At 37.3% G+C, this 12,889-nt stretch overlaps 1 protein-coding gene across 3 annotated transcripts in view; it reads right to left on the reverse strand.

The window, feature by feature from the left end:
- Window positions 1-5,367, reverse strand: part of heatr5b (HEAT repeat containing 5B) — a 41,698-nt gene extending 36,331 nt beyond the window's left edge. The window contains exons 1-6 of one of the 3 annotated variants that reach the window (XM_036583153.1): window positions 5,198-5,367; window positions 4,148-4,349; window positions 2,887-3,098; window positions 1,572-1,680; window positions 821-970; window positions 248-419 (exon numbers count right to left, since the gene is read on the reverse strand). In XM_036583153.1, coding sequence (XP_036439046.1) covers window positions 248-419; window positions 821-970; window positions 1,572-1,680; window positions 2,887-3,098; window positions 4,148-4,273 — 769 coding nt within the window. In that variant the 5' untranslated portion in view covers window positions 4,274-4,349; window positions 5,198-5,367. The remainder of the gene's footprint in view (window positions 1-247; window positions 420-820; window positions 971-1,571; window positions 1,681-2,886; window positions 3,099-4,147; window positions 4,350-5,197) is intronic. The other 2 variants (XM_036583152.1, XM_036583151.1) reach the window with 2 other exon arrangements.
- Window positions 5,368-12,889: the final 7,522 nt, after the last annotated feature.

The raw sequence follows: 12,889 nt of genomic DNA on the forward strand, positions 1-12,889 counted from the left end.
AATGCACTCTATGATGTTCATATGATCCACACGGTCATTCTGACAGATTGCAGTATGCTATGGGGGTGACATGGTCACAGAAACTTCATATCTTCAGTCCATTTAATACAAGAATCTGATCAAAATTAATTTAGGTCCTCCAACCAATTAAACACTGAACATCTGCATATGTGTGGGACCACCCATAATAATTACAATTCAACAATGATTTGATTCGGATAAAGGAGAAAACATGCTGTGCAGTCACCTGCAGCCTGTTTGGGCATGAGTGCAGTAGCCATTACTGTCCCCAGCAGCTTGGACACAGCCACGCGCACACCGTACGTTGAGCCTTCCAGAGCTTTGAAACACAGTGTGGCCACGTTCTCCAGCTCAGTGGTCCACATGAACACAGCCTCATTCTGCAGTTCCAGTAAACACTGTAAGAAAAAAAACCATCATCAGTCAGCCCCACTCTGTCCCAATAAACCTATTATGCTTTTCTGATTTTTCCCTTTCCTTTAGTGTGTTATGTAGCTTTTTGTGCATGTAAACAGTTTTGACCTATGACGGACAGAAACTATTAATCCCTCCTCCGTTACAGCTGAAGGCTCACCTTAGCATTGATCTAATTTGTCAGTGCAGAAAAAACATGGTGATGTAGGCTTTTTGACCGCATAGAAGTGAGCTATATCTGGCAATCTATTTGGCAATCAAACCAATATGTTGGTTTGGTTGGAGTGTTCAAATTTTCCATCACACTAAAGAAAACATACTTTAATGCATAAGTAGAGGGCTCCCTCTAAAGGAACGATAAATGATCATAAAAGCTGTAACTGACCTTAGCCACAGCACAGCGTACAGCCATGGACCTGTCAGTGAGTAAAGAGCGGGCGTTTTTGTAGATGTCTCTGTGGCAGGACGCAGCAGCACCACCCAGGCCACTCAGAACCTTCTGGAGGCTAAGGAGGATCTCACTACGACCCTGAGACTGAAACAATACAAAAAACAAACAGAAGAATTTAGCATTAATGCAATCAGGATATTTTGACATGGTCATTAATATTATGCCTGGCTTTAGTTTGTAAAGATTATTTCTGTAAGCGTTTTTTCAATAAACAACTTATTGACTCTTACTTGTGTAATTTCCTTTATTAATAGGTTATTTGTACTCAAGTAAATTACCACTATGATAACAGTACTCTTACTGAAGTAGGGGTTTTCAGTACTTTTTCCAGGCCTGTTTATTGTGTAATTACACTTAAATAATTACTTTAATGAGTATGTCCCAGCTAGCAAAATAACTAGAATAACTCTAGTTATCAGTGTTAAATTAAACCTGTTGTCATGAGAAAAGCTGTTGTAACTTTCATGTGCACTGCATGCACATTTTCTTTTTTGATATTTTTAATAGCCATCCTGTAAGCAGTTCCTTCTCCAACATATCTGATTCAACTCAGGAGCTAATTATCATTATGAGTAAAAGCAGGCGCACAGAATTCACAGAGATTCATCGTGATAAGCATAAATTATTACAAACTGAGCTGGAGAATGTGAGGCATTGCTGAGTAGATGATGTTAGCTCACTTTACCTCAGCATTCTTCAGGGCTTTTAGGAGGTTGTTGATGGTTTCAGGGAAAGAGCTGCCCAACATGCGGCCCATTCGCTCATAGAAGGCCCCAACACAAGCCACTGCAGCACTACAAAAAGAAAAAGTAAGGAAATAAACAGAAAAATGGCATTAGGATAGCTGGTAATGATGATAAATAATATTTAAGCAAAACTAGATTGTTTCAACGTCAATATCAACACAGAAATCACAACTGTCCTTTTTATTTCTGAACCTTGATGTAAACAGTTTAGGTCAGCCTAGTGAGCCATCTGCTTTCTCTTTAATTTAACCTTTATTTCTTTTGCTAATGGGCAGTATTGCAGTCAAAAGCTGTCAAGTTATATTCATACACAATACTTCCTGGGAATGGAACTTGCTTTCAAATTGAAATAGGCTACAGGCATTATTTTAGTACATAAGCAAACATCAACCAATACCTAGAATGCACCCTCTACTAGTACTTGACCAATATGAAAATGCTGTGATCAGTGCTGATTTTAGGGAGCTAATAATTGCAATAACAGATCAATTTGGCTGCTATAATGTTATATATAAATCTTACATTTTAATGTTTGCAGTCTAAAAGTTTAATTTGAACAGTCCTTCACTGACAGACCGTTCAAAATGTCAAAAAGGCTTGCAGCACTTAAGATGGAGCTACCTATTATTCTTTGCTGTGTTGGTTTCTGTGTTTTACATATTTATTTCATTAGTTCTCTTAAGACAGAGCGTTTTTTTGTGTTATGGCATATTAGTTAAGTTTGGATACATTGTGCATGTTTTTGTGATTTAACCATGATGGTGTTTTGTGTTGAAATTCACCAGATCAGTTTGTATTGCTGTCATATGGTTAAACAGGGGATGAGATTTACTGGGTTCCCCCAGTGGCACAACCATCTCCAATTCTGCCCTGTCATCAATAGATAGCACCTTTCAATTCTGGAGACACCGTGACCAAAAAAAGTTGCTAATTATTACCAAGTTATCAGCAATATTTCACCTAATACATGCAAAACTGCAGGTCATCAATGAAGACATTATTAGCCACAAGACATACCGGTTGGACCTCAACCTCTACATGACCATGTCGAAAAGCCAACTGATGATAAATTCTGCAATATTAATGCAATAAGACTGTACAGCTGCCCACATATGCACACGCAACCGGAAAGCAACAACAAATGACTTACCACACCATGCTAAGAGTCTATTTAAAAAGTGAAGAAACTGCAGTGACAGGAAACTGCAAACATATGCTCCTGTGGCAAAAGAAAGGCATAAGCTGCAAACTCACAGCTTGGTGGGCAGATAGGCTGGAGTGTCGTCCTTGTTCTTGATGATGTCATTGCACTTGTCCAGCGTCTGGAAAACAGTGAAGGTGTCGCCGATGCTGTAGAGAGTAGCAAGATTCTTAGCCAGGAGCTTTCGCGTCGGAGGTCCAGGGTTGCTGCTTATCAACCCAGTGAGCTGCTCCACCAGCTTTTTCTGCTTCTCCTTCACATCGACCTGTTCAAAGAGAGTTTTCTTGGTGACCAAACAGGCTACTTCAGATAAACACTCAAATGTGTCCTTGATAGTCCACTACCAAGAACAGTTTTCATTGTTTCCTTATTTACTAAACAGTATTTTGTCTGGCTGATATTCACTAATCAAGAGCTCATTGTTTAAAACAAATGAAGGCAATGTAAACTGCTGTTTTGCTATTTAAGAAACATTCATATAGCACTGAAACACCTGTTTGTATACCACTTGCTTCATTTTTTTAAAATTGTTGTGATGCCAAATATTTCATTTAAACCCGGGCTGCCTGAAGTAGAGCAAGCAGGCCTAATTGGATATGAAATGCTTGATTTGGCCCACCAGAAAATTACCCTAAGCCCATCATCTCACTCAACAAGGGAACATATTTATGTACTACATTCCAATAACTTATTGAATACATATTTTCCTTATAAAATTGTATTTTTAAGTATTGTAAAACCAAAATGCAGTGTAAAAATATAATTTAACAAATTTGACTTCAAACCTGCCAAGCTTGCATGTTGTTTTGCCTTTTTTGGCCTTCTGCCCACCAAAAAAAATCATGCTTTTGCCCCCAAAACAAAACGTCAGGACAGTCCTGATTTAAATGCTAGCAGTGTTAGTTGTCTTCTACCTTCTTCTAAAAAATAAGACCGAACATTGACTAAAGTAGTAATTTCTAAGGCAAAAGATAGACATGCCAAATATATGTGGACTTTCAGTAATTAAGGAGTTTCCTTCCAAAATGTTGTATTTATAACAAAGTTGAAAGTTTTGGAAGAGAATAAAAGCTGATGTTTAATAAAACACGTTTTTATTTCTCTAATAAAGGTGGTATTAATCATAATATAGCATTGATATTTCTTCTACGTGTAAAGCCCAATCCCAACAACGTATATCATGAACAAAGAAAATTATATTACATTAAAGAAGAGTTACAGTGATGCTCTATACAACTGACTAGTGTCCACTATTATGTAATTAGAAAATAGTCACTACTTGTGAAAAACTCTATGTATAAAGCACAATCCTACCTTGTTGGCGGCTATAAGAACCTTATTGAGGAACCGAAGCCATTCAAATATGAAGACTGGCCTTTTGGCTTCTGTAATCTGGGCCAAGGCATCTTCGTTGAGCAGCAGACTGTGTGCCAGCTCCATTGGCAGGCACTAAAAGTAGTTAAGGGATCTCCCGAATAAGGCAGGACTCCTCCAATCAGTGGGCAATTCAAGTAGACTGGAAAACATGATAAAGACAGAAAACACTGGAGTGATTAAGAAGTTAACTCACGAGAATAAAAGGTGATGCTGGTGGATCAGCTGGCAGTGTGACAGTGTCATACAAGTAAGATTACATAAAAATACCCTGTACGTTGTAAGTTAGCTACTTTTATCTGACATTACTAACGTTACATGGAAAAAGAAAGGAAGCTTCCTCAAAGTGTAAACACGAAACAAAATGTTTGAAAAATACGCTTCTGGAGCGAACCGAGGATTTGTCTGCGTTGAAAGAACAAGGCGTTAGCTTAGCTTAGTTTGTTATCGTTCTCTAATGTTCGGTACCGTTAGCTAGTTAGGTTAGCTAGTTACCTGTTTATCGTTCTTTGTTGAAAGTTTCTGACCTGTTTCTGGCTGAATATTATAAAATGAAAGACTCTTCGTATGTTCACGTCTCAAGTCACATATGAGACAAATGTCAGCCTGAATGACTGAGCTGTCATACAGACCAGAACTGTGGGCAGCCAGTTAGCCACGAAGCTCAAGTCCATTTCTCTTTCACCAGCTTCTTGCTCGAACTTTCCCGTTCCACCTTAAATGGTCCTGCAGTTACATTCTGAGGCCCAAGGCCACAGTGTAACTGCAGCACCATTTAAGGTGGAAGGGGAATATTCGAGCAAGAAGCTGGCGAAATGGTACCTACTTCAGCCTCGTCGGCTAGCTAGCTAAGGTAAGCTAAGCTAACAGTAAACGCAGCACCCCAAATTAAAAGGTCAACTACATAAATAATCTGAGTTTATCAGCACTGCTAATCGTCTTAATTATCGATATCCGAATAAATACAGAGTCTGATGTGTTAAGTAGTACCGTAAATGGCTGACAAATTATCCAGAGCTGTTCATTGTGATTACCTGATGTTACCCTGCAGCCTCTTAGTTAACTCAGCTAGCTAGCTAGCCATGTATGAAACCGGCGTCATTTGGTTTTAGACGCACTTCAAAGTAAAGGCTTTGGTGAAAAAATACAATTATTTGGGTTTTTTTTTAACATGTTTCATTTATTTTTAACACATTTAAAAGTGAACACATTCTATCTAGAAAACTCGGTTTTATCAGATTTTGGCAACAGTACATAATAAAAGTCTAACGTAACGTAGCTAATGTAATAAAACTAATATGAAAGCTCTTGTCCTTAAAGGGGAATTCCACCAATTTTTCAAAATTTCTGAATAATTCAGTCCTTGAGATGTGAACAAATTCATACAGAGTGGTTTATGTGAAGTGTTCACTTGTAGAGAAACTTACTGACTCTGATTTCTTTACTGCGATGGTGATAGGAACCAGGGATCAAGATGTCTACAACCCGAATAAAGCCATTTTATGTACTATACAAAACCACCAGTGAATTTAACAAGCGTCTTCTGAGTTTTAGATGTAACATTGTTCATGGTAAAATAGTAATAAATCTGGAAAAAAATTTTTTTGGGGGGGCTATTTTGCCTCATAACGCCCAGCATGTACATCTCTGTCAAGAATGGATTAAAAAAAATTGATTAAAATACATTTTATGCCAAAACTTTATCACAAAACTATAATAAAATAATGCCCCAGACATCAAGCAGTGTATTCATGAACAATTCATATAATAACTTTCTGCGAGGGAGCTTTCAGAAGCATCAAACTCTTTAGACGTCTGTTTCCTATCACCACCACAGTGAGCAATTCTGACTCGAAAAGTTTCTCTAGAATGGAGCGTTTCACACCAAACCACTCTGAATTACTTAGTTTACATCTTAACCATTTTGATTATGAAGAATTAAAAAAAAAATGCTGGAGTTCCCATTTAATTCAGTTGTCTTTAACTGTCTGGGTTAAAATTGTTCTAACAGTGTTAAAGGGGAACTTTCATCATGGAAAATTCTGATTATTCCTATCATGGAGATGTAAACAATGTTATTCAGACTGTTTTGATGAGAAATGCTTAATTGTAGAGAAAGTTACTGACTCTGACTTCTTTATAGTGACTGGAACTCGGGGTCGTGATGTTTGCAGCACCACCAGTGAACCCACACATGACTTATTTAACATGTGAGTATTTATATGTAATGTTGAAAATGTAAAAATAGTGGTAAATCTTAACCTGAACCATTAAGCTTTCTTTAGAGACTATTTTGCCATACAGCACCTTGCATGTACCTCTCTGCCATGAATGGACTGAAAAAGATGTTTTAAACCAAAGCCTCCTCTCTATCATGACTATCATGAGGCATTAAACTCTTTAGACGTCTGGTTCCTATCACCACCACAGTGAACAGTTCCGACCCAGTGAGTTTCTCTAGAACAGAACATTTCACATCAACCCACTGACTTTACTTACATTTGACCACTTATTATGCATAAATATAGAAAAATGGGTGGAATTCCCCTTTAAAGTTGCAATTTTCTGGTACACATGATGTAAATACATTTTTCTAATGCTGAAATGTCTTTACACCATAAAAATAATGTCCCTCGTAATCTAGTAGTAGTAATAATAATAATAATAATAATAATAATAATAATAGCTAGAATTCCAGGTGACACACACTCAGATTAATGACAGCATTTATTACTTTTTTATTACACAATACATTACAAGGTAAGCTCAACAGGCAAAGCAGGCTCAGGTTCTCATAAAATGATCCTGAGGGCACAACACAGTTTAAGGGATTCCCTCTTTCTGCACACCTGAGCAAGCGTGTTGATTAACTGAGCTGAATCAGGTGTGCTGGAGGATGGAAAGCAATAACATGCCATATTAACTACATAAAAGAACTGCAGATTAAGCGGTCAGTTAGGCATTAGGTTCAAACTAATGATCACAGTAATCTTCTGGAAGTCATCTGCTAATTGGAGTTGGGGGCTTTTTTGGAGCTTTTACATATAAGAGTTTAATATACTATGTAAACTTTATTGAAGTTTCAAAATAAGCCATTTACTCCCCAGTCCAAATATAAAAAACTAAACAGCCCATTTTTAATTCATTGTTTTTGTGACGTCACAAAAACCAGCGTGTATCCACATAGCATTCACATTAAAATTATTAGGAATATATCAATTCAACTGCTTTCTAAATGAGCCACATAACAAGACAGCCAATCAGAACAGAGGTGATTTATTTTTATCAGTCTTACAGGCACAGCAACAAAAACTGTGTCTGTTTAATTCTAAAGGTGTAAAGGGAAGCTGGAAAATGCTCATGTAGAAATGATTTACAAGTGTGTTTGGTACATGGACCTACATAAACCTCAGGAGTAGACTTAAAATATGAGACAAGTGTGGGACACAGGTCCTTAAACATTCACCGTCATGATACAATGTTTCTTAATGATTAGTTATAGCCATAAAAATGTTAACATATCTTTTAAAATCGCTGATTGTGACATTGAAATCTGATCTAAGCAAAATTTGGGCCCGTGGAGATAATTAATTTAGTGACACAATGTTCTGTTTCTGTAGATCCAGTGAACATGACATAAATAACACGTACCAGCAGATGGAGACTCTGTAATAGGCAATGTGATATATCTATTTAACTGCATGCTGTTTGCTCCTGTGAGCAAACATTTTTTAGATTAATCAAGTATTTTGCTCTAATCAAACAGCATTAACTTTCTGTATGGTACCAAAGTAATCTGCAGGAGACATATAACCAGGGCTGGGATGTAACGGAATACAAGTATCAGGAATACATATTCAGAATACAGAAATTCTATATATATATATATAATTAACTGAATTTAGTCCAAGTTACATTTAAAACATTATTCAGTATACAGTTACTTGTTTTATTGTTAGGTTGTTTCGAATATTCGCAAGACCATATTCGATTTGGACAGAAAAACTCTGAGTGAAATTCAAAGACTAATACCATATACTGTTGAGACAGAAAAATTGTGAACTAGTTTCCAAAGAGACGAATACTTAAGAGATCATATTCTACAGAGGTGGGAAAAGGGTGAATAATAGTCATAGTCATAGTGGTTACCTGTAAATAGTGTGAATGTTTTTGGTACCAGTATGTCATGTTTGTTCAGTGTGTGTATTGGTGTTATCGTCCTAATCATTTTGCTAACTTTGTGGCATCGGCATAGAATAAAATGCAACTGCACTTTTATTGAATGCAAATGCCCTTTAATGGAACAAGCAGCAAAGGAGAATTGCCGCACTTCTAACCACACAGCTCTCCTTCAAGGTAAACAATTAACCCACCCAACTATCCCACAACCCAGGACAACCAACAAGTAAACACATGTTAAACAATCATCAACAAATGAACCACACTAAATGTCTTTCCTTCCACAAGCATGGCGCTTCCTGAGAGCCTCTTTACATGGCTCCTTTGATTGGCCATGCCACTTGCGTCCTTACAGCAGCACGGCAGTGGTGGGATGCCACAATATTAAGTGTTATTGAGGATTTTCCAGTAAAAAAATTCATAGAATATGTTTCATTGAATGAATTAGATGGTTTTTTTTTCATTATATTGTATTTGTGACATATTTGGAAGTTGTTATGGGTAAGAAACAGGACAAACCGCCACCTCCATTTAAAAGACCAGTGAGGAACGTAATTAAAAATGGGGTCCTGTTAATTCAGAGCAGATTAAATTATGGAATGACTTAACTCCTGGTATTTTCGGACTAAATGGGTCACTTAGTATTGACTTATAGAGAGAATGTAAGGCAAGGATGAACGATAAGAAAGACCCTTCTTTAATTAATGATGGGGGTATTGAACAGGCTCTGGGTGTGTTCTGCTGTCAGAACAAAACCTCATATCTCCTTAACGTTCTTAACTTTAAGTTTATGTAACTAGATTTGTTTTCAAGTAATTTTGGAGCTTTTTTTTAGTCCATTCATCATGAAATTTTAGCATGTAGAGTGGCTGACATTTTCAAATTCTGACTGGATGAGAAGTAACAACTTGAAGAAGACAAAAATGAAACATTGCAATCCTTCCTTGACAAAGTGAGAAATGCTGCAGAATTGTACAGTGGACTTGAATACTGCCAAAGATCAAGTGTCCAAGCAACACTTTGTTCACAGACTGCTGCCTAGAGTAATAGAGAAAGTCTAATTAACCAGCATAGGATGGGAGAACAGTGACATTTCCACCATTCTGGTACATGGAGAAGGAAGATGCACAACCCTCATCTACTACAAGGGGAAATTGTGAAACCACCACCTGGACGGCCTGAACAACTGAAGGAAGTGGAGGAGGAACAAAGCCAAGGCAAAAGAGTCCTGAAAGAAAGTTAAAGGTGTCTGCTATGCATGTAGCACGAATGGACATCTCTGGACATATCTGAAGCAATGCCAACACCCCAACACGAGTGGTTTGCAGCTGGTCCTAGGCCTGATCTACTGCCTAAACCATTGTGGCTGCCGACCAGAGTGACGACAATACAGCATAGGATAGACGGAGAGGGATGGATCTGAATCCGAGCTTGTCTTAGAAATACTGAAGGTATCCAAAACACTTAAGTAAAGTCCACATGTAGCGTTAATAGTCATGGGTCATAGAATGTTTCCTGTGTTATCTATCTAATAGACATGAGACCTCACGGAAGCTGAAAAGATATTTTGGGTGAATTTTCCTAGTTGTGGTGTTTACTGTGGTGAGAAGGTAACTGAAGCACTTTCTTGAGTCTTAGAAAACTACATAAACGTTTCTCTTATAGTAGTTCCGCAAAATCAGACTGCATTAACCCTTCTCTTAGCAGAGAAAGAATGTGTTGGTCAGGTTATGGAAGTCGAGTGCTGCACATATATATCCGATGCCTCAAGCACCATGCAAGACCTAGCCCAAGACACCTATAACAGTTTTAAAAAATTGCTTTAAAACCATTGTCGGAATCCTTCTTACCTGTATTTGTGATTTACTAGTTGGGGTTTGTGGACAAAATGACTGCCAGTTGTGGGTTCAGTGATATTTCTGATAACTGTTGTTATGTGGCCGTGGAAACTATTCATGCTGTGCCTGACCGCCATAGGACTGGTCCTGGCAACGAGAGCATGGCCCTTGATTATCCTCATTCCTCATTCCGCAAAACTGATTGCCATTTCATTACCACCTGGACCTTTCTGATGAAGATTACTCCAATGTGTAAGCAGTCTTTGCCCGCACACCTGTTTGCCTTCATATGATGGTGGACACTGATAGTGTTAATGTCAATCAAGTCAAGTCGATAATGAATCAAGTGTTTAGCATTAATCAAACAGCATGAACTTTCTGCCTGGCAACAAAGTAATCTGCAAAAGATGTATAACACGGCATGTTGACAATTAATTTTTTTAAAGAAATGAACAGGGCGCGGATGTTTCCTGTGTAAGCAAGAAGGGAAGTGAAGTCATCACCTTATTCTAGAAATAGGGCTTCTGTCCTGAACTTAAAGTTCAGGGTACATGTTCTCATGTGTTTTTTTTTAGTATCATGTTACAAAATTCATGTTTGGTAGGGTTTTACTCCGTAACCAGTTATTAACTTTATACTGTCTGTTCTGTAGTGCCTATGTAATCCACAGTCAGAATGTTTGAACTCTTCCAATGCTAGAATAAAGGGATATTTTTCATTAACTTTACGTGACTTCTCATCTTTTATTTGATGGAATAACATTTTCCGAACACTTTTCAGCACTCCCGTGTGTTCGAAATGTAAAGTAGAGACGGGTAGCATTACTCATTGTTTGTGGACGTCACCGAATTTGAAAATTCTGGGGGAGATCCCACAGAAACTGTACAAGATTTTCAGAACTGATGTAAGGGTGGATCTATTGTGTTTACTGCTTTGGTTACTAAATAGTGATACTGTAAAATAGCCACTTTTGCAAGTTGGCACAGAGTTGTTTTTGAATATATATCTCTAGACTACTTGACATGCCTGTTATGTTCTAAAACTAACGTCTTTCAAGATATTTGGAAACCTTTTCTCGTGTACATCAGATCTCTCAAGTATTCTAAAGAGAGCATTTGTATGATCCACTGTACCATTTTTTATATGTGGGTAAAGCTTTAATCAGCATAAACATTTGTGTATGTAAGATGGGTTTCTTTTTTTACCCCTTTCCCTTCTTATGTTATGCATTTGTGATGAATGTTCGTTATGTTGAAGGAAACAATAAGTATAATATAAAAAAAACACTTCTCAGCATATGTACAGCACAACTGTTAACTCTGGTTAAATAAGCCAAAACAAAAGACAGAATATTCTTTTTTAGGATAGTGTGGGAAAAAGAACAGCAGAAGTTTTGTTATTGGCATCTTAAAACTAAAACAGTGTTCGTTTACTGGTCCTAGTTACATTTACTCATTTACATGTATTTAAAGGAATAGTTCAGCACAAAAGTCGATCAGCCAAGGCAAGTAACTAGTAGTCTGTGCACAAGTACATGCCGAACATGCTCGACATGTACTTTCATGCTAGTTGAAAACATGACTTTTTATCAAATTGAATTTTGATTTAACCATGAAAAACAATTATATTCAGTTATTCATTTGAAATAAAAACAAATAATGGAGCCAAAAATGTTTGCCACGACAAGGTAGCGTAACTTAGTTCAGTCAAGTCTTTAAAAGCTAATGACTAGGGCTAGCATTAGCTAGAAAATAGGTGTGGCTTGTCCGTTTGAGCAACTTAAGCACTGTTTAATAAAAAGAAAAAAAAACAGAGAAAAACAAATATATTTAGAATAGAAACTTGTCCATAATATATTTGCTGTCCTTCTCTACATTTGACTAGTCTGTATAAAGTGTGTTTTCTCCAACAGGGCTACTGTTTAAAAAAAATAACTGTTTTAGCATATATTGCATCATGCATATTGGTGAAAAAAAAAACCTGTAAAATGTTGCCTGTGGAAAAAATATGGCCCATTTTATGTTTTACTTTTTACCAATAAGTTAAACTCAGAAAAAAAAATAATAATTTGGAATTATTTAAGTTTGTTCTCTCTGAAGGAAGTGTTAATAGTGTTATGTTGTAGAATGTGGGTTACAGAAGAGAAGCTTAGACAACTCAGAGTTTGCACCCATAATGCAGCTTTATTTTGACTCAGCAAGAGCAAGAGTACAAAAGAGAAAGATCACTCTTAATATTTGCTGATTCAGCTATCCAGCATACATGTGCTCAGCCACAGAATCCCACCTAGGGTTATTAATCAAGAAACAAACCTGGGTGATAGTAACTCACACTCCCAAAACCACATACCTACCCAACCTGCTCAACAGTTCACATAACGAGTAAACATTAACATGCATACTGAATATAACGCTTAAAACCTTTACTTACTATTTTTTAACTAAATACAGTGCTATTAAGCATGTAAAAACATTAAGGGAACCACAGCAGGCTCTGATGCCACATTGCCCCACTTTGTTCAAGAGCAGCGGCCCCGATGCATATCAATCTCACCTGACATAGTCTTTGAAGTGTCTAGGAGTCCATTACCCCACCTTCAAAGGCTCCTGGCCCAAGAGCATCCTCACAGACTCGACCTGTGGGTTCTCCACAGAGGGCGTCAGGG

This window comes from Colossoma macropomum, unplaced genomic scaffold (assembly GCF_904425465.1).
Source record: "Colossoma macropomum unplaced genomic scaffold, Colossoma_macropomum, whole genome shotgun sequence".
NCBI classification, from domain to species: Eukaryota; Metazoa; Chordata; class Actinopteri; order Characiformes; family Serrasalmidae; genus Colossoma; species Colossoma macropomum.